The sequence below is a fragment of the Perognathus longimembris genome, chromosome 10, assembly GCF_023159225.1.
Source record: "Perognathus longimembris pacificus isolate PPM17 chromosome 10, ASM2315922v1, whole genome shotgun sequence".
In the NCBI taxonomy this organism is placed as follows: Eukaryota; Metazoa; Chordata; class Mammalia; order Rodentia; family Heteromyidae; genus Perognathus; species Perognathus longimembris.
The window spans coordinates 41,784,938-41,812,201 of NC_063170.1; the positions used below are offsets into that span (position 1 = coordinate 41,784,938).

Consider the following 27,264-nt stretch of genomic DNA (forward strand, 5'->3'; position numbering starts at 1 on the left):
TGTTACCCCTTCCCTCAGTGTCTCCTAGTTTTTCCTCTCCCCACTTACAAGTTGTATAGTTTATTTTCAACATAGTGTCTGGTGAGTACCATTGCTGCCTTTGTTTACCCTGTGTCCCTCCATTCACATGTGGTTATTTTAACACTACAAGCCTACTTGTGGTTGGTAGTGCACCTCAACCTAGGATCTGTAGTCCTGACTGAGCTAAATCCTCAGCTCTAAAGCACTAGTTTGGAGCGGAGCATGAGTGGCTCACGCCTGTGATCCTAACTATTCAGAAAGCTGAGATCTAAGAATCCTGGTCCAAAGCCAACCCAGCAGGCAAGTCCATGAGGCTCTTATCTCCAATTAACCACCAGAAAACTGGAAGTGGCACTGTGGCTCAAAGTGGTAGAGTTCAAGCTTTGAGCAAAAAAGCTCAGAGACAACTCTCAGGCCCTGAGTTCAACCCCAATGACCGACACCCCCCCCCCCAAAAAAAAAAAACAAGACTATTTTGGCAAGGTATAATTAAAAACACCTGTAAAACCCAGCACAAAGCAAGACCTGGTTTCAAAAAAAAGGTAGGGGGTATTATTACTCATTGGTAAAAAACTATTTATTTATGGGAACAGCCCAGATGCCCTACAAGAGATGAGTGGATCCAAAAAATGTGGTACATATGTACAATGAAATTTTACACAGGTATTAGAAGATTATGTCATTTGCAGGGAAATAGATGGACCTAGAACAAATCATGTTAAGTGAATAAGCCAACCTTAGAGAAAGGGCACATGTTTTCACTCATATGTGGAAGTTAGTTCTAAAACCCCAGGACATGGTAAATTATACATGACTGTAGACATACACAGTGAGACCAAAAGCAGATACACTTAGGAGAGGAACACAAAGGTGCAATGCCTTTGTGGCTCTAATCATATAAAATATTTATTGAAATAAACTCCAGGAAATGGAAACAAGAGGTTTTATCTTTATTATTGTTTTTGTTTTCTTTCCTCTGTGTCTTGTTTGTTCATTTATCCATCTTTGGGAGGGTAAGGGGAAGCACAGAAATGGAGGGACAAAGGGTGAACAAATGCAGCGGTGGATCTCACTAGGCACTATGTGGAAAATGAATCATACAACTTGTGGGTGGGAACGGGAGGGAAAAACTGGGAGAGAGCAAGGGCAAGGGGTAACATTGTCAAAAAGAAATGTACTCGTTACCTGATGTATGTAACTGTAATCCCTCTGTACACCACCTTTATAACAAAAAGTTTTTAAACTGCTTACTGTAACTTTCTAGATCATTCATATAAATGTTCCCAAGGTTTTGCTTCTCATAAGCTCTTTGTTTTGTTTTGTTTTTTGAAATCTGAGACTGAGACTCAAACTGTCCTACCTGATGCTTTTGTTCCTTGGTGGCATTCTACCAACTGAGCCATGCCTCAAACTCCTCCCCAACTCAATATTGTATACACAGGGTATATTTATATGGGGACTTTTGAGTTCATTCATTCTGCATATATGGATTGAGTCTCAACTGTTATGCCAAATCGACAAACGACCACCAAGAAGGCCACCGAGACTCAGACGTTCTGAAATGCAAAAGCAAGGCAAGACTTTATTCAAGCGAGCTGCAGCTCGAGCCTTGTCCTACCCACCGACACAGCAGAGGTTAGGAGGAAGCCCCGAGCTGCGATTGCACAGGGCTTATAAAGGCAAAAAAACAAAGTTACAGCAATCAGGTGTTCAAGCAAGCAAGATTAGGACACGGGTACAAATCTGATTGGCTCAGGGCTCAAGACATTCTGGGGACCGTTAGAGTTAAGCATTCCCAGGCGGTTAGAGTTCTGGACCGGCTGGGCCCTAATAAGCTTGCCCTGGGTTTGCTCATAGTTTAAACAGACAACAAAACGGGGGCTGCCTGAAAATGGGGTTTACTTTAACTCTTCATTCCCCCTTTCATCAACTTTGTGTCAGCTTTGGGAATATTAAAGGCTATTTACCATTTTTATCTCACAGCTACATTGTAGTAGGAAACCTAAAAAGTGAACGGGTAAAGAAAATCATTTCAGCTCTATTAGAGCTCAGCACTATTAGCTCACATCTGTACTTTTAGTTGCTCATGAGCCTGATATCAGAGGACTAAGGTTCAAAGCCAGCCTGGGAGGGAAAGCCGGAAAACCCTTTTCTCCAGTTACCAGCAAAAAGCTGGAAGTAGAGCTGTAGCTCCAGAGATAGAGGACCAGCCTTGAACAAAAAAGCTGGGAGACAGAACCCAGGCCCTGACTTCAAGCCCCAGGACCAGCACAAAATAAAGAAAAAAAAAAGAAAATAATTTCAGGCAGCCAAGTGTTGAGGGGAGAAAAACACTTGTTTTGATGTGAAGGAAAACTGTGTGTGTGTGTGCGTGTGTGTGTGTGTGTGTGTGTGTGTGTGTGTGTGTGTGTGTTTTGTCAGTCATAGGGCTTGAACTCTGGGCCTGGGCACTGTCCCTGAACTCTTCAGCTCCAGGCTAGCACTCAACACTTGAGGCATAGCACCACTTCCAGGTTATTTTTGGATAATTGGTGGTAAAAGCCTCATGGACTTTCCTACCCAGGCTGGCTTTGAACCATGATCCTCAGATCTCAGCCTCCAGAGTAGCTAGGATTACAGGAGTGAGTCACTGGCACTGGCTGTGAAGAAAAGGTTTAAGAATTAGAAGACTTAGCACTTTGACAATAAATAAGAAAAAAATTTAAAAATTAAAAAAAAATAATTAGAAGACTTAGAAGTCCCTTTTGATGACTGAGGCCTGAATTATACCTTTCAGACACAAGCCTTTTTATTTCTTTTTGTTTGTTTGTTTTGTTTTGTTTTGTTTTGTGCTGGTCTTGGGGCTGGAACTTAGAGCCTGGGCACTGTCCCTGAGATTACTTTTGCTCAAAGCTAGCACTCTACAACTTGAGCCACAGTTTCACTTCCAGCTATTTGGTGGTTAGTTGGAGATAAGAGTCTCCACAGCCTTTTCTGCCCAGGTTGGCTTTGCACCACAATCCTCAGATCTCAGCCTCCAGAGTAGTTAGGAAAACAGGCACGAGCCACTGGCACCCAGCAAGGTAAGATACAAACTTTTTATTTTTAGTGCTGTTGAGCCCAGAGCTTCATTCTTGCCAAGCACATGTTCCAACACTGAGATATGCCCCAACTCCATGCTGATGCATCTTAAATATGACCTGTTCAAGTTTCTTCTCTCCCCCCACCCCCCACCCCCCGCACACCCCCACCACCCCGGTTCAGTGACTTTAACTCTGGGCTTGGGCGCTGTCCTTCAGCTCTTCAGCTCAAGGCTAGCACTCTACTACTTTGAGCCACTTCCAGTTTTCTGGTGGTTTACTGGAGATAAGAGTCTCATGGACTTTCCTGCCCTGGCTGGCTTTGAACTGTGATCCTCAGATCTCAGCCTCCTGAGTAGCTAAGTAGCTAAGATTACAGTTGCTACCAGCAACTGGCTCTATTCAAGTTTACATAGCATTTTCCTCACTGTCTTGACACTATGCTTTGTATTACAGCCACTATTTGGTGTATATCTAGAAAAAAATTACCCCAAATACTCTTATTCAAAAATAACTGGTAGGGGCTGGGAGTGTGGCTTAGAGGTAGAGTGCTTGCCTAGCATCCATGAAGCCCTGAGTTGGATTCCTTAGTACCACATATACAGAAAAAGCCAGAAATGGCACTGTGGCTCAACTGGCAGAGTGCTAGCATTGAACAAAAAAGAAGCTCAGGGCCAGTGCCCAAGCTGAGTTCAAGCCCCAAGACTAGTAAAAAATAAAAAATAATAATAACCATTAGCTGTGTGTGGTAGTATATGCCTGAATCTCAGCACTGAAGCTGAGGCAAGTGGGCTGCATAGGGAAACCAACAACAAAGGTAATATAACCATTCATTACGTTCTAGGAAAAGATTCTTTTTTTCCTTTTATTATTACTTATTAGCTTGCATTAGTTATAAGGGAGGATTCATTGAACAATTTATTTTTCCAGCTACACAAAGGGGGGAAAATCATGAAGAGAAGGCACAGGATATGGGGCTAGTTGTTGAAAGAAGCTAAGCCCTGGGAATTTGTGGTTTGGAAAATTGGGGATCTAAAGGAAACATAAAGACTAAAGGCTTTTTTTTTTTTTCTTTTGCCAGTCCTGGGGCTTGAACTCTGGGCCTGAGAACTGGTTTCTTTTTGCTCAAGGCTAGCCCTCTACCACTTGAGGCACAGTGCCACTTCTGGCATTTTCTATATATGTGGTGCTGAGGAATCAAACCATGTATATGAAGCATGCACTCTACCACGAGGCCATACTCCCAGCCACTAAAGGCTTTTATTTTTAGACTTTTTTATTTTTTGAGGTACTTGCTTAGACTAGGTTCACACTTCGATCCTTTAGACTTCAGCCTCCTTGAGTAATGGGATTATAGAAGTGAGCCACTGACACCTGGCAAGGCCCATCCATTTATTTCTTTTTTTTTTTCTTTTGCCAGTCCTGGGGCTTGAAATCAGGGCCTAGGTAGGCACTGTCCCTGAGCTTCTTTTGCTCAAGGCTAGCAGTCTACCACTTGAGCCACAGCACCGCTTATGGCTTTTTCTGTTTATATGGTGCTGAGGAATCCATCCCAGAGCTTCATGCATGCTTGGCAAGCACTCTGCCACTAAGCCATACTGTCAGCCCCAAGGCCCATTCATTTCATAGCTTCCTTAATAAATTCAATCAATTAGTAGGACTGTATATTTGACTCTGAAATATATAAAGTTGTCAGCCCTCTTCAGTCTTCCAGAGTTAGGAAAAAGAAAGCACAGGCATATCATGAGTTGCAACCTAATAGCAAAGCTTCACTGAGGCATTTCAGTATCTCTAAAATTACCACTAGTAAGAACACTTGTTAAAAATGCACAAGGCTCTTAGTTCTATCTCTACTACTACCAACAGGTAATAAATAAATAAAATCTCCACTAGATATTTAGAAGTGCTAGCCGGTGAGTCAGCACCTTCCTAGGCAAACATTATAATCAAACTATAAAATAAAGTAGAATCTCTTAAATTGGTGAAGTAAAAAAAAAAATCAGTAAACAGAAATGTGGGGCTGAGAACGTGGCTCAGTGGTAGATTGCTTGCCAAGCATGCATGAAGCTCTGGGATGGATTCCTCAGTACCACATACATAGAAAAGGCCAGAAGTGGTGCTGTGGCTCAAGTGGTAGACTGCTAGACTTGAGCGAGAAGCTCAGCAACAGTGTCCAGGCCCTGAGTTCAAGCCCCAGGACTGGCAAAAACAAAAACAAACAAATAGAAATGTATGAGGAAGCAATATTCTAGAATAATGAAATAGGGAGTTCCTAATGACTCATAAATGTCAATATCTAATATATTACTAGTGAGATTTTTTTTTTTTTGCTAGTCCTGGGGCTTGGACTCAGAGCCTGAGCACTGTCCCTGGCTTCTTTTTGTTCAAGCCTAGCACTCTGCCACTTGAGCCACAGCCACAGCGCCACTTCTGGCTTTTTCTATATATGTGGTGCTGAGGAATCGAACCCAGGGATTCATGTATGCAAGGCAAGTACTCTACCGCTCGGCCATATTCCCAGCCCCAAAACTATTGTGAGATTTTAAGTCAAATGTTTATTCCAAATGTATTTAATCCTAAATGGAACTAAATATTTGCTGGTTCCTGTTACATAACCAAAGTATTCTGTGTGAAACTCAAATGATGCATAACTGGGGCTGGGAATGTGGCTTAGTGGTAGAGTGCTTGCTTAGCATGCATGAAGCTCTGGGTTCGATTTCTCAGTAGCACATAAGCAGAAAAAGCCAGAAGTAGTGCTATGTCTCATGGTAGAGTGCTAACCTTGAGTAAAAGAAACTCAGAGACAGTGCTCAGGCCCTGAGTTCAAGCCTAGGACTAGCAAAAAAATTATACAAAACTGATGACCTGTGTCTTTAAAAACCAAGGTACTATAGGCTAGCTGAAATACATACAGCATGTTTTAGAACCATTGTATACAGTAAAATTCTCTATGGCTTTTCTTCTGTAGGTTGAAACTGCAAAATAAATTACATTGGGCACTGGTGGTTCACATCTGTAATCATAATTACCTAGTAGGCTGAGGTCTGAGAATCACTGCTTGAATCCAGCCTGGCAGAAAGGTCTGAGACTTTATGTCCAATTAGCCAGCAAAATGCCAAAGTGGAGCTGTGGCAAAAGTGCTAGACTTCTAGCCTTGAGCAAAAAAGCTCAGACACCATCCAGACTCAGTTCCCAGGACCAGCATACATACTCTGTGTGTATGAATTGGGACTAAAGTCAAAGAGCTTCAGACTTCAGTTAGCAAATATTGAGATATCAGTAGATTTTGTGTTTCTGTGTTTTACTGGGGATTCAGGGTGTTGAACTTGCTAGGCGGGCAGAACCATTGGAACCCAAGCCTCCTGCTTCTCAGGCATTTTTGTTTTTTTATTTTTTTGGCCAGTCCTGGGGACTGGACTCAGGGCCTGAGCACTGTCCCTGGCTTCTTCCTGCTCAAGGCTAACACTCTGCCACTTGAGCCACAGCGCCACTTCTGGCCATTTTCTGTATATGTGGTGCTGGGGAATCAAACCCAGGGCCTCATGTATATGAGGCAGGCACTCTTGCCACTAGGCCATATCCCCAGCCCTTCTCAGGCATTTTTGAATAGGAGAGTAACTGGCTAACATATAAGGAATGGACTGAACAGGCAGGAGTGTGGATTTCAGTTTAAAAGAATGCAACCATGATCCACACCTTAGGATTAGACCTAAAATTCAGATACTTAGAGAATGTTTGGTGATAAAGCCAGATTATATAGCAGGCACTGATGCCTTATGCCTCTAATCCTAGCTTTTCAAGAGGCTGAGAACTGAGGATGGTGGTTCAAAGTCAGCCTGGACAGGAAAGCCTACACGACTCTTATTTCCAACTCCCCAAAAAGTTGGAAGTGGATCTGCGGCTTAAGTAGTAGATAGAGCACAAAAGCTTGGGACAGTGCCCAGGTCCTAAGTTTAAGCCCCAGGACTGGCATTTTTAAAATGGTAGGTTATAAGGGATGATAGTTCATCTCATGTCTGGGTGACATGCCAATTCATGCCAGTCACTAAATGGAAGCTGGTTTAGAGTTGAATAGATTTGATTTAGGACATGCTGTTGACATGACAAAATGGATTTGATATTTCCTGTTTCCTGATTCTTCCTGGGATTGTCTACAACCTGTTACTATGACTAGCACATCACACTGGCACAAGTCCTTAGGGATAAAATGCCACAGATTCTATTTACATGTGACACATTTTGTTCTTCTGGTAATTAGGTAATTAGGGAAAGACTGGCTCAAATTATCTTCATTGCCCAGTGTTGAAAGGTACCCACAGGATACCTTAGCGCAGGTATACTTCAATGAAAGAGGGTTGTAAATGACAAATCACAAGCTGAAAAGTAGCCTTTATTCTGAAGCAAAATGAATTCACGTTCTTCTAGAAAATTAATTCCGGGGAGGAAGGAGGTGGTGCCTGGTTTTGAATGCCTAGCCAGAGACGAAGGGTTGGTTATTACCCAGAGAGGCATGTCCCAAGCAGATCTGCTGTGGAGGGTGCTGAGCACTGTGGATGGCCCTCCTACTGGAAGCCAGTGCAGGGTAGAATCCAGCCAGCCTCACCAACCAAACAGTGCACTCACACAAGTTACTCAATCACTGCGGCCTTAAGTTCTTGGCCAGTAAGCCAAACATGCCTCATCCATTCAGTTATTCATTCCACAACCACGAAGACTGTCTGTTACGCCCTGGACTCAATACCGGGTTACACAGGGGAAGATCACTGCATATCCTCATATCCTAAAGGGAGACCGGCTGCGAGTTTCCTAATGATCGGGATAATCTCCGCCGATTTAGGCACAGGACAATAACTCTCATGAGGAAATTATGAATAAAAGTTACTTTAGGACTTAAATTTTCTCCCCAACCCCCACCCCAGATGAGGATCCACCCACCCGCCGACCCCCAGGAGATGAGGATCCACCTACCCGCCGATCCCCAGGGATTGAGGATCCATCCACCCGCAGACCCCCAGGAATATGTTGGGCGGGGGTGTCCACTGACGGATAAAACCCTCACCCACGCCCATCTGCGGGGTCAGCAGGACTGAGAGTTGAGAGGAGGTGGAATATCTGTGAGAGAATATTCAGAGGAAACCTCACCGCCCACCGACCACAGGCCAACAGCAAAAGGACCCTACGTCGTCCCCGGGACGCGCCCGCGCCCCCGCCCCGGGCGTCCCGCCAGGCCCCGCCAGGCCCCGCCGTCCCCTCCTAGATAACAATGGCGCTGCCGAGGGTGGGGCGGGGCGCCTCGACCCGGGAGGGAGGCACCCGGGAGCCGAGGGAGGGCGGCCGCCTCTCACTCGAGCGGCTCGTGGGAGTCACGTGACACCCTCTCCCTTTTCCCTCTCCCCTTCCCCTCCCCGCCCCTCCCAGCGACACCTCCCCCACCCCGCTGCCCCTTCGCCCCGACCCAGCCTTGGGAAACCGAGAAAAAGGGGGCGACGGAACGGATGGGGCGGGCGGAGAAGGCGACGACCGGAAGTGACGAAGGAGCGTGACTCGCTGCGTGCAGCGACGTGGCGGCGGGACGGGTGCGCCGAGCAGCGGAAGTGGCTGCAGCGCTGGGGCTTGAGTGTTTGTGTTTTGGTTTCGTGAGGGAGCCCGCGGCTGGCGTGAGGGGAGGAGGCCGTGGAGGGAGGTGGAGGAGGAGGAGGAGGAGGAAGAACTAGTCTAGACTCGGCAGTCGCGCCCGCGGCTGCGGCGGTGACGGCGGAGGAGGGGAAAGGAAGGAGGAAGGCGGAGCGGAGAGAGGCGGAGACGGAGCCCGGCAGGGGCGGCACCGCGGCTCGAGCCCCGCCGCGTCCAGTGTGAGGCGAGAGGCGCCGGGAGGAGACGCCACCGCCACCGCCACCGCCGCTCGGGCCTCGTCCGTCCTCCGGGCCACGCCGGGGCTTCGCTCCCGGGACGCTTCGGCCCCGCACAGGTAACCGAGCCGACGCCCCTCGCCGTGCGTGCGCGGAGTGAGCCCCGGATCCCAGCTTTGCCCGCGGCCCGGCCCGCACCCAGCTTTCCACCTTGCCGCACTCGCGACCACCTTCTGAACCCGGGATCCTGGAGTCTTGTCCAGCCTGGCCCAGAGACTCATCCCTCCGGGAGCTGTGGAGCTCGGAATTGGGGCGTGTGTGTGGTGGGGGTGGGGAGACCAGCTGAAATTGTCATCCTCTTCCCTTCTCAAGATGGCGCCGTGGGGAGAGCCCTAGAGGCCGCGATCCCCGCCTGGTCTCAGTCTTGGGGTCTCCATCCAGGCCAGACTGGGTTCGGGAGGCGGCTTGGGAGGGCGATGGCAGGGCCTGGTTGAGTTCTGCTGGTCCAGGCACTCAAAGCTAGACTCCTAGAGACTCCCTTGGCAGGTGTGAATGTGGGGAACTCCGCCCACCCCCGATTTGCAAAGATGGGTCATGCAAACGGTTGGGAGGTTCGTTCGTCTACACTGGCCCGTCAGAGCGTCTTGTGTCATCTATGGGAGGTTGTGGGTGAGCCCTGGCTTTAAAAGCAATTCGGGATCACCAGGCCGCCGCACCCCTTTCATGGAAATCTGCTCTGCTATTCCCCTCTGCAAACTGGTTACCCCTTGAGACTTACTAGCATAATTCACGTACTTAGAGCCTGTCTTGTCCGAGTGGCATCAAAATGCTGAATCAGTCTTACCCTTGCATGTAATAAGAAAAATAGCACCTTCGTATACACCTCTGGGAAGACGCGGGCTTAACGTAATACCTAGGTTATTTGAGTTGTAAGCAAAGTACACTAAAAGAGTGCCTGGCACAAATCAAGTGCCTAGGAAATTTTTTTTGATCAAAGAATACCTAAGATGATTATGTAGAAAACTCCTTTATTTCTATAAGACCCAGAATGCATATTTCTGCAAAGGCTTTGTTTTTGGGGGAAAAAAGTTTAATGAGCAAATACAAGTGATTGCTTCCCCCCCCCCCTTTTTAAAGTAGTGCTGGATATTAAACCCAGAGCCTCCTACATTCTAAGCAAGTGCTACACTGAGCTGCATCTCCAGCCCCTGGGTGTAATTTTTACCTTCATAAAATTTGGTTTATTTCCTGTTGTAGATCTCTAGGAGTAATCATGTTGCAGTAGCTTTAAAACAAGCTTTGAGCAGTGGTTCATGCCTGTGAACTACCCCAGGAGGCTGAGATCAGAGGATCATAGTGTTTCAAAGCCAGTCCAGGCAGTAAACCCTGTGGGACGTTTTATCTCCTGTTAACTACAAAAAAAAAAGTTGATAGGGGAGCTGAGGCCCTAGTGATAAGAGTGCTAACCTATAGCAAAACTAAAGTGTTCAAGCCCTGAGGTGTAGCTCCAGGACTGGCATGCACACACACACCCCCTCCCAAGCTCTGGACTTTATAACTCAAAACTAACTTAGAAACTTGGCTTTTCTATGGGAATCTAATGTATTCCCTAAAATTCTAAAAGGACCATCTAGTTGTCCTAGATAAGCCATTTCTGTTCTGTAGATAAATAAGTGGCAAGTGTTTATAAATTGATAGTATGTGTTCCTGAAGGTATGTTGTTACATTATCTACATGATAGTCTATTGATGTGTGAGCATTATCTCATTAGTGAACCATTTTAATTGCCAGTTGTAATCACTGCTCTGTGGTAGGCACTGTATCAAAAGGTTTCCATGTATTATCCCTTCATTCTCAAATTAGCTATGCACATTAGATATTGTGAAATAAAGACTCAGAAATTAAAGAATTTACCCCAATAGAATTAATATAACTTGGATTAGACTTTAAAATCTGGTGTGTTTTTGCAAGTGAGGTGGGATGGTGGTGGAAGCAGATCAGAGTTATCATTTCATCTATAAATATGCCAGTACCTATTGGCAACATGGATATGTTTATTTTCAAGGGGGTTTCTTGTATAAACTTGAATTATATGGAGTAGCAAATTCCTGTGAGGTCCCAGCTAAAATGTAGGAAGGTTAAGAAAGGAATCGTACAGGATGATACATATTTTACTACTAAGAATGTAAAAATAGTTTGATTAAAGATGACAAACTGCTAAGATTGATTTGTGAGTAAGATTGATTTGTGAGTAATCCCATCACTTGGGAAGCTGAATCAGGAGGATCACCCACTTGTGCTACACAGTGAGATCCTGTCTCAAAAAACTGAGTCTGAGAGTTGGACACTGGTGGCTTACCCCTGTAATCTTAGCTACTCGGGAGACTGAGATCCGAGGATCATGGTTCAAAGCCATCACTGGCAGGAAAGTCTGTGAGACTCTTATCACCAGTTAACTAGAAGTGGTAGAGCACTAGCCTTGAGTTGAAGAGCCCAGGGACAATACCCAGGCCCTAGAGTTCAAGCCCTACAACCAACAAAACAAAACAAAAACTGGGACTGGGCATGCGGTTTAGTGGTAGAGCACTTGTTTATCATGCATGACGCCCTGGGTTCGATTCCTCAGGGCCACATAAACAGAAAAGGCTGGAAGTGACACAGTGGCTCAAGTGGTAGAGCACAGAGAGGCGCAGATGGAGCCCAGGCCCTGAGTTTAAGCCCCATGACCAGGGGTAAAAAAAAAAAAAAAAATCAAAAAACTAAATAATAGCATAAATATTTTAAGTGCAAAAGCTACAAACATTTTGCAGTTTGTGTAAGTAAATTTACTATTAATTCACTCTATAGCTATTGTTAACATTTCCTTATGTGGAGTAAGTACATGAGGAAACAGGAAGTGTTAAATGAAAAGCATCACTTAACTGAGGCCTTCATTTCTATTTAAACGTTTTCCATATATTAGGATTCCTCAAATAATTTTAACCCAAGTAATGTGGCTCTAAACCTCAGCTTTTTTTGACAGTACTTAAGATTTGGACTGAGGACTCTGTACTTGCCAGGCAACTGCTTTACCACTTGAGCCACATCTCCAGCTCCAGAATGTAAACTCTTGAGTCACCTTCTAGATTGTCTAGGCACCATCTTACTTCTGTCACACTACTGTATGACTTCAATCAAATGGGCCTTTTTGTTCCTGTCTTTATTTATTTATAAAGATTGTGATAGTACATACTGAATATTGTTGAGTGGCTATATTATGTACCTAAAACATTACTTGGCACAGAATCAAGTCTTTTAACTTTTTTTTTTTAACATAAACGGTCTGTCCACATATCCCAAATTAGTCTTGAATTTGAGATGCTCCTGCCTCAGCCACCCTAGACTATCGCTGCCAAACCCTGTTATGAAATTTAGCTAAAAAGAACAAAAAACCTAAAACCAAAGAAACTGAAAATTTGTGTTCCAATCTTATGCCTTTAAGTTGATTTCCTTTAAAAGGTAGTGAAATAAAGCAAATGAAATTAAATGTCCAGTAGAATAAGTACCATATATTAATGTGCTATGGGCAAAACTCACTATAGTGATTAGTGCTGGGTCTGCTTTGTTTTAGTGATTTGTATATTTAATTTGTTTCTTTACAGGTTTCTTTACCTTCAGAAAGAAAAAAATTGATACCTTGCATCCTGGAAGTTCATTTAGCACTGTGAAATTAGGGACTTCTTCCAAATTTGGATATGGCTAATCGAGGAGCAACAAGACCCAATGGGCCAAATACTGGAAATAAAATATGCCAGTTCAAACTAGTACTTCTGGGAGAATCTGCTGTTGGCAAATCAAGCCTCGTGCTACGTTTTGTGAAAGGCCAATTTCATGAATTTCAAGAGAGTACCATTGGGGGTGAGATTATTACCTTTTTCTTTGCATCATTTAATTGAAACATATGGTAATAAATACGTTGGTGTTCAGTTGCGTGATTATGAAAAACTATACTACAAGGAACAAATAACTTTCAGTAGATTTCATGCCTTGATTCTTAACCTTGATTTTTGTTAGAATAAAAACTACATGATTTTCTGGTTAACCCCAACATGGTTGTACTATAGCTAAAATATAGATATAACTATGCATATAGTCAGTATTCCAAGAAATACGTTTTAAAAATAAGCTTCTAGTTTATCGTCTTTAAACTGAAGAGAGTTAACCTTAGATTTTTTTTTGGCCAGTCCTGGGCCTTGGACTCAGGGCCTGAGCACTGTCCCTGGCTTCTTCCCGCTCAAGGCTAGCACTCTGCCACTTGAGCCATAGCGCCGCTTCTGGCCGTTTTCTGTATATGTGGTGCTGGGGAATCGAACCTAGGGCCTCGTGTATCCGAGGCAGGCACTCTTGCCACTAGGCTGTATCCCCAGCCCCTTAACCTTAGATTTTAATTATATATAACTGGGCTATTTGTAAGTTAGTTGTACCATTTTGTAAAATTAATGTCACTAGGATATACATGTAAAAATGTTACTAGGATAAGTGATTAGAAAGGATAAATAATGTGTGTAAAGACACATAATAAGAAAATGGGAGCTAGAAAAATAGATAAGAGAAGAGGACAAGATAGAGTAAGCCTTGCAAGCAGTAACCATACTAGTATAGAGAGATGAGAGAGAAGGAAGATTCAGGACCAGAAGAAGAGACAACTATGTAGTTGTCAAAAGAAGGCTGAAAATTCAATAATTAGATTTTATCAAAGAAACATTACATAGCACTGGGGAAAAAGAGCTTCTTTTAGATCTAAATCTCAGATACAAAGTGAGATGATGCTTTTTAACACAAAGTTTTCCAAAGGGTATGTGTGTGTTTGTGTGTGTTTGCGTGCGTGCCCGCATGCATTTAATATATTTGAGAATATATTTCAGCCCTAAACTTGTAGAAAGTCTTTTGAAGTACAACAGATATACTCATTATAGTGTATTTTTCAGAAACAAAACTTAGTGCATTTACTGTATGGTCATAAGCAATTTGACAATTGTTATTTATAATCTTGGACTCTTGTGGTAAGATAAATTACAGAACCATTTTATCTAGTTAAGTGGTGTTTTCCATTTTAATTGACTTACCAGTATAATGATAATCATGAGCTATTGTATTAGGGTTCATATTGTTTTACTGGATTTTATAATTGCATAGCATCAGAAATTCTTTGTCATGGGGCTTTTGAGTTGAAAACTTGACTTTTTAAAAATGTTAATGATAATGTTTATGGCTGATGGTGGATCTCCCCTTTACTCCTAGCTCCTTAGGCTGTGATCTAAGCTGGAACAGGCAAGAACATCTGGATTCTTAACCAATTAACTGCAAAAGGCAGTAGAGATATAACTCAAGTGGTAAAGCCTTAAATAAAAACAAAAGCTCAGAGTGCCGAGGCCCAAGTTCAAGCCCCAGTACCAGCACCAAAGAAAAGGAGCAGTGTATTATAAACCTTTAAAAGTTTACTTTTTAAGAAGTGGTGATGTGGGCTGGGGATATAGCCTAGTGGCAAGAGTGCCTGCCTCGGATACACGAGGCCCTAGGTTCGATTCCCCAGCACCACATATACAGAAAACGGCCAGAAGCGGCGCTATGGCTCAAGTGGCAGAGTGCTAGCCTTGAGCGGGAAGAAGCCAGGGACAGTGCTCAGGCCCTGAGTCCAAGGCCCAGGACTGGCCAAAAAAAAAAAAGAAGTGGTGATGTGGCTCAAAGTGGTAGAGTGCTAGCCTTGAGCAAAAAAGCTCAGGAAGTGTCCACACTCTGAGTTCAAGCCCCAAGACCACCAACAACAAAAGTTTCCTTTTAGTGAGTAATGGAATGGTATCTCCCAGGAAAGCTGTTTCCAGAAGCAGCTTAGTACAAATACACTTGGCCTGTCTAATAGAACTTTAAAAACCTGCTAGGTCATATCTTTGCACTTTAAGCCATTTGACTGCCAGTGGCAACATTTCCTACAGTACATAGGCATTCTGGGTTAAATGCCCTTGGCTAAAAAGCTTTAGGATTTGGCTGTGTGCTCCTTTTTTATCATCTACATTTAAAATAATAAAGAGTCTTAATTCACACACCTTAGTATATACTGAATGCCTGAGAAACTTCTAGGGGCCTGAGAATTCTGTTTGTTTTTGGTAATCAGTCCTTGTTTACATATTCTGTGCAATACTAGTCAGATGTCTAAGTTTTTCATGAAGTTTTGTTACTGTATAGGAAGTCTCATTGTTTTCTGGTTCTACACATTAAATCTGACTGTCTAAAAGGGATGTATATGCAAATTTCTCTGTTAATGGTTGTTGAATATACTTTTTCAGTGTGCTGATTTGTTTCTATGCGAGTTAAAATAGTGACAACTGAAATCTGTTTCTTTTTGTTTGCTTGAGACAGGGTCTCACTGTGTACCCATTTGTACCCATTGCTAGACTCAAACTAGCAATCCTCCTGCCTTAGCTTCCTAAGTGTGGGCATTACAGGAGTGCACTACCACAGGCCCAGAGAGAGTAGTTTTTTAATGCCCTTTGCTAACAGCTCTTTGCATTTAGCCACGAGCGTAGATCCTAAGCATTTAAGGATCTCAGTATTTCAGCTAAAAATAATCAATATCAAAGGTATCTACCTTGTAAGTAGTGTGGGTTTTTTGTTTTAACTGATATGTGATGGAAGGTTATCTAACAAATGTACCTGGTCAACTGTTTTTGCATTTCAGTTTTGTTTTTATTACTTGACTTCATGTCTAGTGATATTACTGTCCTAAGCCAGGCACTGGTGGTTTACACTTATAATCCTAGCTACTCCAGAGGCTGAGATCTGAGGATCTCGATTGAAAGACAGTCTCACGGACTATCCTGTGAGACTCTTATCTCCAATTAATCACAGAAAAAGCTGGAAGTGGCACTGTGGCTTAAGTGGTGGTAAAGTGCTAGCCTTGTACAAAAGGAGCTCAAGGACTGTGCCCAAACCCAGAGTTCAAGCCCTAGGACCAGGAAGAAATGCAGATATATAATCTGTCCTGAAACACTGAAACGTTTTGTCTTGTTTTTTTGGTTGGTCGTGGGGCTTGAACTCTGGGAACACTTAAGTTTTTTGTCCTCATTTTACTGTGTTCTGAGGTAGAAATCATGCTGCAGTGTTGAATTGTCAGTGCTAGGACCATCTGTAGTTGTGTGATTCTGCCTAAAAATGGTAACTTGATTTAAGAATCCTTGTTTTTATATACTTACTGACCACTCTTGATTAGGTTAGGTAGATTGGTGGCAGGATTTGTAATTTGAGAAGTTCTAGCTTGTTTGTAGTAGTTTAAAGTCTACATTATATTTATATTCCTGTTGTTTGCCTAAAATTAACCAGGATGTTAATGAAGTATTGAGCACCAAAGGTTGTCTTCCTTAATTATTTCCTTATCCCTAGGCTTAGCTGTTCATCTAGGTCCTTGTTGGATGGTAGGGCTAGCTTTCTTGCACTTAACATTTTTTATTTTTTTTTTGTCAGTTATGGGGCTTCAACTCTGGGCCTGGGCTCTGTCCCCAAGCTCTTCAGCTCAAGCAAGGCCAGCACTCTACCACTTTGAGCCACTTCCGGTTTTCTGGTGATTAATTGGAGATAAAAAGTCTCATAGGGACTTTTCTGCCTGGGTTCACTTTGAACCATGATACTCAGATCTCAGCCTCATGAGTAGCTAGGATTACAGGTGTGAGCCACTGGCACCTGGCTTCACTTAACATCTTGAATGCCTGAAAACTTGAAAGATTTCTAGAATTTCTCTCTCTCTCTCTCTCTCTCTCTCTCACACACACACACACACACACACAATTAAGACATTTAAATATTTATACATGAATGGGTCCTCAGTATTGTTTGGAATACACAGTGAAGTAGCCTACAGACAATTCTTTTTCTTTGTTTTCAGGGAAATGTTTGATACTAATTTTAATTTTCTGTGTACGAACCAGGAAAATGTAAACTTTAGATGATAGAATTTCTTTTGTTGATGGTGTTGGGTTTTGGGTTGTATTTTGTTGTTGTTTTGTTTTGTTTTTGTGGTACTGAGTTTTGAACTCAGCCTCAGCACTGCCATTTGAGCCATGCTCCCAGTCTAGAAGCTGTGATTTTTGAGCATTGGCTAGAGTATTGGCTCTATGGATGTTTCTGTTCCACAGCACATATGCATTACTAGGCACTAGCTTTGAGGAACTTACTAAAGTATGCATTCCCATGTTGAATCAAAACATTTAAATAGTGCCAGAGTTTGTTGTTTGTCTTTCAGGCAGGCTCTCATTGAATTCCAGCTGGAATTTACTATGCAACTCAGGCTGGCCTCATAGTTCTGATCTTGTTGCTGCAAACTTTTCAGTGTTTGGGTTATAAGCCTGGGCCAACATGCTTATCTTGCACATGGTTAAAGGCACTTTAAGAACAAGAACCAGAGATTAACTACAATTATTGAGCAGCATGTTTTGTTTCATTTAGTTTTGTTTTAGAGCAAGGGCTTACTGTGTAGCTCAGACTAGCTGAAACTTGCTGTCTCTCCTACCTGGCCTCAAATTCACAATCCTCCTGCCTCAGCCTTTCAAAGTATTGAGATGGCTTAGTGCCTAGCATGCATGAGTCCCTGGGTTCGATTCCTCAGTACCACGTATACAAAAAATAATAAAATTATAGCGGGGCTGGAAATGTGACTTAGTGGTAGAGTGTTTTCCTAATGTGCATGAAGCCTCAGGTTCAATTCCTCACTACCACATACACAGAAAAAGCCAGGTTCAATTCCTCACTACCACATATACAGAAAAAGCCAGAAGTAGAGCTATACGGCTCAAGTGGTAGATTGCTACTAGCCTTGAGCAAAAGCAGCTCAGGAACAGTGCCCAGGCCCTAAGTTCAAGCTCCAAGATTGGCCAAAAACAAACACAAAACAACAAAAACCCGCAGTGTTGAGATTATTTACTTTTGATTTAGTATATGTTTTAGTTTACGGGGAAAAATGTTTTGAAGATACTATACTTTTTGTGTGAGTTAAAAGATACATGTTAAAAGTCTAGAAGAAGAAATGTACCCAAGGCCTAACCTATGAAACTGTAACTTCTCTCTCTGTACATCACTTTGACAATAAGGGGGAAAAAAAGTTTAGAAGAAGGGTTTCTCAGTTACGTTCTGAAGAGAAGTCAGTTTGTATAAGATTTTATGCTGGGCCATTGTGAGATCTGTTCTGGCTCTGTTCAGTCTACCTTTGCTGCAAAGCTTTCTGGTTCTCTATGTTCTGATTAAGTTTGTGGGCAATTGACCTTGTAGATACATTGAAAGGCACATAAAAGGCAATTGGGTTCAAGTAAGTGGGTGGATACTGTAAGATAGGAAAGATGTTTGTTCGCTTTTAATGGATTAAATAAGGATATGAACTCATGGTGTAGCTTACTTGTAGAGTACTTAGCATGTGTAAGGACAAGTGTTCAGTTCCAGAACCTCAGAAAGGAAAAGCTAATTTTTTTAGGGGTGTTGCAGGTACTAGGGCTTGAATTCAGGGCCTGCACACTGTTCCTTATCTTTTTCATTCAAGGCTGGTACTCTACCATTTGAGTTACCTTCACCTCCATCTTTTTGCTGGTTCATTGGAGACAAGAGTCTCACAGATTTTCCTGCTGGGCCTGACTTCACACCTTAATTGTTAGATCTCAGCCTTCTGAGTAGATAGGATTACAAATCTAAGTCACGTGTGAAAAAAATAATTCAGACTTGAAATCATGAGAAATTCTTGAGTACTGATTCTTTTCGTTTGTTTGTTTGTTTTTTGCCAGTCCTGGGCCTTGGACTCAGGGCCTGAGCACTGTCCCTGGCTTCTTTTTGCTCAAGGCTAGCACTCTGCCACTTGAGCCGCAGCACCACTTCTGGCCATTTTCTGTATATGTGGTGCTGGGGAATCGAACCCAGGGCTTCATGTATACGAGGCAAGCACTCTTGCCACTAGGCCATATCCCCAGCCCCGAGTACTGATTCTTTTCCCTTTTAGGACATAAAATAATCTGATGTTAATTTTGTTTATGACACAATCTGAGTTAACTAATTTAGGCACCATTGAGAAACTTGTCCACAAGAATGTGGAGAATGGGGGTGTCTAAGAGAAAAGCATCTACAGGTTTTTGATTTTGAGTTGTTTTTTTTTAATTTGCCATTCTGGGGCTTGAACTCAGGACATGAGTGCTTTCCTTGTGCTTTTATGCTCAAAGCTAGTGTTCTACCACTTGAGCCACATCTCCACTTCTGGCTTTTTTTTTTTTTTGGCAGTTAAAGTCTCACAGACTTTCTTGCCAGGGTAGCTTTGAACTGTGATCCTCAGATCTCAGCCTCCTGAGTAGTTAGGATTAGGTAGGAGTGGACTACCCATGCCCAGCTCTTTTTTAAAAAATTTTTTTCACATGATTAGCCATCTAGATGTGAGCATAAACTGTAGGTATTTATTAAAATCAAGATCAGAATATTGCTGATCATATTGAACTTTTGAAAATAATCTGAGTGCTTTGCAAATACTTCAAAATATAATTTGCAATTTAAAGTAGGATGAACAAACAATAATTTAGGCGTTTTTATTTTTGTTTTGGAATTTTTTTGGATGCTGGTCATGGGGCTTGAAATTAGGGCCTGGGCACTGTCCATGAGCTCACTTGTTCCAAACTAGTACTGTACCACTTGAAACACAGCTTTACATCTGGCTTTTTGATGGTTAATTGGAGATGCGTCTCATAGAGTGGCTTCAAACCATGATCCTCATATTTCAGCCTCCTGAGTAGCTAAGATTACAGGCATGAGCCATCTGCAGGCACCTGGCCACTGCCATCTTTTTATTTTCTTTTTTTGTTTCTTTGAAGGTGGAAGATGTGGGGGATCAAACGGGCCTTTGCATATGATAGGCAAGCTCTCTTTATCACTGATCTGTCATCTGCTATTTTTGAGGTGTTGGATTTGCTTCTGTTTTGTTTTAGGGTGTGTTTGTGGTACTGGGAAAGGTTTGCTTATCAAATACTACCACTTAAATGAACCATGCCCCTGGTCCTTTTGCTTTTAGTTTCATTTCCAATAATCTCATGCTAACTACTAGGCTGGCCTCAGACTACCTTTCAAGTAGCTGTGGGTATACCACCGTTCCTAGCCCCTTGTCCGCTTTTATTTTGAGATAAGATCCGCTGTGAAGCCCAGGCTCACTTGGAATTCACTACATATTCCAGACTGATCTCAAACACACTCTACCCCATTTTCTCAAGTTCTAGGATTACAGATATATGACAACAGGCCTGGATGAAAACATTTCTTTTTGTCTTTACATGAAAGTAATGCCAGTGAATATTCCACCTAGTGGAATTCTTTTTTTTTTTTTTTTTTTTTGCATTTCCAAGTAAGTTGTAGAAATATGACTTCACAGAGATACAGGCTGATATTAACACAGGATACTTAAAATGATCATATTTATTTAGCAGATGCATTCACAGATTTTATACGACATTTTCACAAGCTCCTATTTTACCATAGCTAATATTTATACCAACTTCAAATAAAAGCAAACTGCAGCAATAACTTAAGTGGTTTGCCTGAGGTCTTGGTACTAAGTACTGTTGGAATTCAAAACATCTTTATTCAGTGTAACACTTACTCTGGAATTGTGTGTGTGTGTGTGCTTTCCTTTGCAAGAAATATATCAGACTAGAAAATCTAATTACTATACACGTGACAAGCGCGCTGTGTTATATAATATTCGGAAGATATTAGCCTCTTTGTATATTGCTTAAAGAAAATTGTGTGAAATGTAAAATTGGGGGTTAAAGGATATTTACCTCAATAGTATAAGGCTTACTTAGGATGCATGAGGCCCAGCACTACAGAATAAATAAATGAAGGCCAGCAGATATAGATAAAAATGTAATGACACATGTCTCCAAGTTAATATCCCTTATATATTTGTTTTGTTTTTTGTTGCCAGTCCTGGGGCGTGGACTCAGGGCCTGAGCACTGTCCCTGGCTTGTTTTTGCTCAAGGCTAGCACTCTGCCGTTTTCTCTATATGTGGTGCTGGGGAATCAAACCCAGGGCTTAATGTATACGAGTCAAGGACTCTTACCACTAGGCCATATTCCCAGCCCTTAATATCCCTTTTTTTGATCTTAGGACTTTGCACTTAGTAGACAGGTGCTTTACCTCTCGAGCCACACCCCTCTACCCTCTTTTGCCTTTAGTTTTTCTGAATAGTGTCTTACATGTATGCCCAGGCCAGACTGTATGGTGATACATCTGTTTACACAGCTTACTTAGGATAACAGGCACATATCACTCATCCAGGTCTTTTGTGTGCTGGTCCTGGGACTTGAACTTAGGACCTAGACACTGTCTCTGAGCTTTTCTGGTCAAGGCTAGCACTTTATCACTTGAGCCACAGCTCTAGCTTTTTTGCTAGCTAATTGGAGACAAGAGTTTCGTGGTATTTGCTGCCAGAGTTGGGCTGGAACCTTGATCCTCAGATATCAGTCTCTGGAGTAACTAGGGTTACAGATATGAACCAATGGTGCCCATCTCTGTTCAGTTTGAAATGAGGTCTCATGTTTATTTGGGGGCTAGCATGAAACCATGATCCTCCTGCTCTCAGTCTTCATATCGCTAGGATGACAAGCATGTGTGCCACTGCTATCAACTGTTGAGGTAGAGGTCACTTTTTTATGCCTGTGCTGGCCTCAAACCACAGTTTTAATTGATCTCTGCCTCCAGAGTAGCTAGGATTACAGGTACAAGCCACCAGCAGTACCTGGCTTCAGTGTTTTCACTTCTATGCTTATCTACATGCATCATTTTAGTTAACAGTGATGTCTCCCTATCTGTTAGCCTGTGTTCCTTTCTCCAGAGATAATGTCACCTTGTTTATCCTTGAAGGTTGTTTTTACTCAGGTTTGCGCATTCTTCCCTTTTACAAAAATTGAAATACTACAGTATGTCTGATAAAATTTGAAACCTATCAGACCTACTTTGTAACATACTTTATTGTTTAATACTGTTCTAGTTATCTGTTCCTGAGAAATCAACGGTAAACCTAGACTTAAAACCATTTTATCATCTTAGGATTTGGGGTTTTGTAAGAGGTTTTCATTTGCTCTGTAGCTGAATCATCTTAACATGTCTAGCAGTTGGTGTGACTGTTGGGACCTCAGTTTGGATTGGCAGCTAGAACTCCTACATGTTATTTGTTAATGGTGAAATTGCTCAGTATTTGCTTGTTTTTATTTTAGTAACTTAATCTCATTTTTTATAATTACGTTGTTTTTGACTATTGCCCTTCCCTTCAGGGCCTTATGCATGTTAGACAAGCATCTTACCTTTGAGCTACACCCCCAGCCCTACTGTTGGACACTTTTTTGTTTGCAGTTTTAGGTAACCAACCATGAATATCATTTTAGAATTTTCTTCCTCGAGTTATTTCTGTAACATAGTTTTTGAGGTTTAGCTATAGAACCAAAAAGAAGTTGTGTCTAATGCCGGGCTTTTAAAGGAGTCCAGTCGTTATGACTTCTCTTAGTGCACTCCATTCTCCCATTTCTTTGGGAGTTGCTTGCCGTAGACAATTAGGTTCTGGCTTTACAGGTTTCCTGTAATTGATACCTTAGGTTTTCTTTTTTCTTTCTTTTTTTTTTTTCTGTTTCTCTTTTTTGCATATCTGGTCTTGCCTTGTAGCCCAGGCTGTATGGAGATAATGTCATTGTCCTCTCATCTCCCTGCGTGCTGGGGCCTACAGTTATTCCCTGTGTCCTAAAGTCCTTCATATTCTTAATGCTAAGCATGAAAGAGTCACTTTCAAGGCCATTAATGCTTACAATCTGGGAGATCTTTATTAAAGTAGGCACCATGGTCTTGTTTTGAGCCAGGAAATGGGAAAGCTTTTTTTTTTTTTTTTTGCAAAATAACCTGGGCACTGGCTTCATCATGTATTTCAGAAGGTTTTTGTTTGTTTTGTTTTGTTCTGGCCAGTCCTGGACTTGAACTCAGGGCCTGGGTACTGTCCCTGAGCTTCTTTTGCTCAAGGCTAGCACTCTATCACTTGAGCCACAGTGCCATTTCTGACTTTTTCTGTTTATGTGGTACTGAGGAATCAAACCCAGGACTTCATGAATGCTAGACAAGCACTCTACTACTAAGCCATATTCCCAGCCCTTGGTTGTTTCTCCTTTGAGATAAGCACAGGTTCTTGGCTCAGAAGTTGCCCAGTTCAGTCAGTATAATGGAGTAAAACAATGTTTGTACATCAGCGTGCTCTCAGAAGTACCTAGTGTGGTAAATCTCAGCTGGTGACATGAGACTAACGTATGTCCTTGTTAGTTGATTGCCTTCTGGTAGATCATAGATAGGTGATAGATATCTCTTTTTTCTGACATCTCTCTTTTTTAATTTTAATAAGTGTCATTTTATATGTTCAGAAGTACAGAGGCATTCTGCCTTTAGGTTCCTAACCCTAAGAGTATCCTCCTTTGGTCTCACTATGTATGGCTATTCTTTTAAGGTCAAGTGTCAAGTAGGACATGCTGTCACATACCTACAGTCTACATAGAGGCTTGCCCCAAAAAATAGAAAGTTAAGGGGCTGGGAATGTGGCTTAGTAATAGAGTGCTCGCCTAGAATGCATGAAGCTCTCTGAGTTCAATTCCTCAGTACCTCATAGACAGAAAAGGCTGGAAGGGCACTGTGACTCAAGCAGTAGAGTGCTAGCCTTAGCAAAAGAAGCTAAGAGACAATGTGTAGGCCCTGAGTTCAAGCTCCAGGACTGGAGAAAAAAAAGAAAAGAGGGCTGGGAATATGGCCTAGTGGTAGAGTGCTTGTCTCACATACATGAAGCCCAGGGTTCGATTCCTCAGCACCACATATATAGAAAAGGCCAGAATTGGTGCTGTGGCTCAAGTGGTAGAGTGCTAGCCTTGAGCAAAAAGAAGCCAGGGACAGTGCTCAGTCCACTAGTTCAAGAGGAAGGAAGGAAGGAAGGAAGGAAGGGAGGAAGGGAGGGAGGGAGGGAGGGAGGGAGGGAGGGAGGGAGGGAGGGAGGGAGGGAGGGAGTTCAACAGTTAAATGCCTGTTAAGTTATAATAACATATCTTTTCAAGTTCTCCATCCATTAATTTATAATTACCTCCTGCTAGCATTCTGCTTTGTACTAAGAGTATTTAGTATTTTATGACAAGCTTATTTCATTTTGCATAGTGCCCTCCAAGTTCAGAGTTCATCCATGCTCCAACATGTCAGATGTTTGTCTGTTTACTTTTGAGACAGTGTCTTACTATGAAGGCCCGGCTGGCTTGGAAATCAGTATGTAGACTAGGATGGCTTTGAACTCAGTCTTCCTGCCTCCTGCCTTAGCCTTCTAAGTGCTGGGGTTACAGGCATGTGTAACCATGCCATGCCTGGCTCTTTGTGTCTGTTTGTGTATGTGTGTCCATGTCCATCCCCATCCCTTTGTCTGGCCATCCTGGGGTTTGAGCTCAGAGCCTGGGCACTGCCCATGAGCGTCTTTTGCTCAAGGCTAACACTGTACCACTGGAGCCACAGCCCTACTTCTGGCTTTTTGGGGAGGGAGGGGTAGTTTATTGGAAATAAGAGTCTCATGGACTTTATTGCCTGGGCTGGCTTGGAATGATGATCCTCAGATCTCGGCCTCCTGAGTAGCTAGGATTACAGGCTTGAGCCATCGGCACCTGTCCTGGTTCTTTCAAAGCTGAATAGTATATTGTGAAAATGTACTAAATTTTATGTATTCATTCATCCTTTTTTTCTTTTTTTTTTGCCAGTCCTGGGCCTTGGACTCAGGGCCTGAGCACTGTCCCTGGCTTCTTCCCGCTCAAGGCTAGCACTCTGCCACTTGAGCCACAGCACCGCTTCTGGCCGTTTTCTGCATATGTGGTGCTGGGGAATCGAACCTAGGGCCTCGTGTATCCGAGGCAGGCACTCTTGCCACTAGGCTATATCCCTAGCCCCTCATTCATCCATTTTTTGATACATGGGTTGCTTCACATTTTAGCTAATGTGAATAAGGCTGTTAACACATTTTGGGGGGTATATATTCAGAAGTGGAAGTACCTAATCATATGATAATGTGTGTGTGCACGCCTGCTTGTCTGTTCTATGTTTGTGTCTGTTGGTACTGGAGCTTAGGGCCTTGCTCTTTGGTTAATTTTTTTTTTGTTGGGGGGGGGATCAGTCAAGGAGTTTAAACTCTGGGCCTGGGTGCTGTCCCTGAGCTCTTCAGCTCAATGCTAGTGGTCTGCCACTTGAGCCACAGAGCCACTTTGAGTTTTCTGGTGATTAATTGGAGATAAGAGTCTCAGGGACTTTTCCTGCCCACGGCTGGAGATCCTCAGATTTCAGCCTCCTGAGAAGCTAGGATTACAGGGCGTGAGCCACAAACACCATCGGCTCAGCTTTTTTGGCCTATGGCTTAAACTAGTTCCAGTTTCTTGCTGGTTGGTTGGAAATAAGAGTCTGATTTTTCTGCCTGGGCTAGCTTTTGCATCATGATCCTCAGGCTTCAAACTCTTGAGTAGCTAGGATTATAGGCCTGGCTTAAAATTTTGTTGTTGGAATGTGAATGTGGCTTAGTGGGTAGAGTGCTTACTAAGTAAGCATGCATGAAGCCCTGGGTTCAATTCCTCAGAACCACATACACAGGAAAAACTGGGAGTAGCACTGTGATTTAAGTGGTAGAACGTTAGCCTTGAGCAAAATAAGCTCAGGGACAGTGCCCAGGCCCTGAATTCAAGCCCCAGGACTAGTAAAAAAAAAAAAAAAGTTGGTTTTGTTTTTTAGTTGCTGGGGATTAAATACAGGGCCTCATACATGCAAACCACATACTGTGCTGCTGAGCAACATCCTCATATATAGAATTATTACTACACTGATACCCTCTTATAAATGTGTTAACTCAAGAGTTAATATAAGCAATTATCAACATTTTCATGAGTTTGCTACATGTCAAAATTCTAAAAAGTTATGTTAATGTGTTCGCCCCTGTGTCTTAGATGTATATTTGCAGACTCTGGAGTCTCAAATATTTATGTTATTTGAACCCAGTAGTAGTCTCATACAGGATTTTTGGTTAATTGTAACAAAGTATTTTTTTTTCTGTCAGATTTGTCACATTACCACTTGGAAGACTAGAAATACAGCTCAGTGGTAGAGTGCTTGTGAAACCTTTTGTTTTTTCACTACAACTGAAAGTGGAGTCTGTTTTCCCCTTCTACTTATTTCATGTAAAATTAGTTATAAAAGAGATTAATTTTTTTGTTGACCTTTGGTTTGATGCCATCAATTTGTGTTTTTTCCTTTCCTGTAGTATTGCTCTCTCTTCCTTGCATATTTGTTAAGGTTGTGGGACCTTGGTATTGAAGACTTAATAGTTTGAGTTATTCTCAACAAACCCAATGTCTATGATAGTTATGTGTAGTTTTGCTGAGAATAAAATAGTACTTGCTTAGCCAGGTACCTGTGTGGATCAATTCTATAATCTTAGCTGCTCGGGAGGCTGAGGCCTGCGGATCAAAGTCTAAGCCACCCTGGATAGGAAACTCCATGAGTCTTTTACCTCCAGTGAAACACCAAAAAATCAGAAGTAGAGCTGTGGCTCAAGTGGTAGCTTTGAACACAAAAGCTCAAGGGCAGCACCCAGGCCATGCATTCAAGTCCCATCACTGCACACACATACACACTACTTGTTTGCCATCAGGCTTGCTACAAGGAGCTCCTCATATAGTTCAAAGAGGGAGTCTATTAGAGAGGCCTGCACCTGCATCTCAACGCAGCTTTGTTTTTCTCTACTTGTCGTCGAGTGCACAGTAACTCTCGAAGTGATAAAAGATGTTTCTTTGTGAAATGTGGGCCCGAAAAGAACACCCAACTGCTAGTGATGGTGATGGAAGGAAGTGAAGAGAAAATGAAGAGGTCTTAAGAAAGTGATGGTTCTTAGCCAGAAAATAGACGTTTTGGATAAATTAAAGTTTTTTTGCAGATTCAGGTAAGTTTGTGGTTGGTTAATGTTGCTACGAATATTGATAAAGTAGTTTGTGTTTTGAATGACAGAATTTTTTCATAATTAATAACATGTTTTTTTAGAAGTGCTAGGGATTTAAAGATTTTTTTTTTTAATTTCATTTTCACATTGGGCTGGGAATATGGCCTAGTGGCAAGAGTGCTTGCCTCGTATACATGAGGCCCTGGGTTCGATTCCTCAGCACCACATACACAGAAAATGGCCAGAAGTGGCGCTGTGGCTCAAGTGGCAGAGTGCTAGCCTTGAGCAAAAAAGAAGCCAGGGACAGTGCTCAG

General features: G+C 42.6%; 1 protein-coding gene across 1 annotated transcript in view; it reads left to right on the forward strand.

Annotated features, from left to right (window-relative positions):
- Positions 1-8,684: 8,684 nt before the first annotated feature.
- Positions 8,685-27,264, forward strand: part of Rab5a (RAB5A, member RAS oncogene family) — a 32,690-nt gene continuing 14,110 nt past the window's right edge. The window contains exons 1-2 of the mRNA XM_048355948.1: positions 8,685-9,048; positions 12,571-12,826. Of these exons, the coding sequence (XP_048211905.1) occupies positions 12,664-12,826 (163 nt within the window). The 5' untranslated portion in view covers positions 8,685-9,048; positions 12,571-12,663. The remainder of the gene's footprint in view (positions 9,049-12,570; positions 12,827-27,264) is intronic.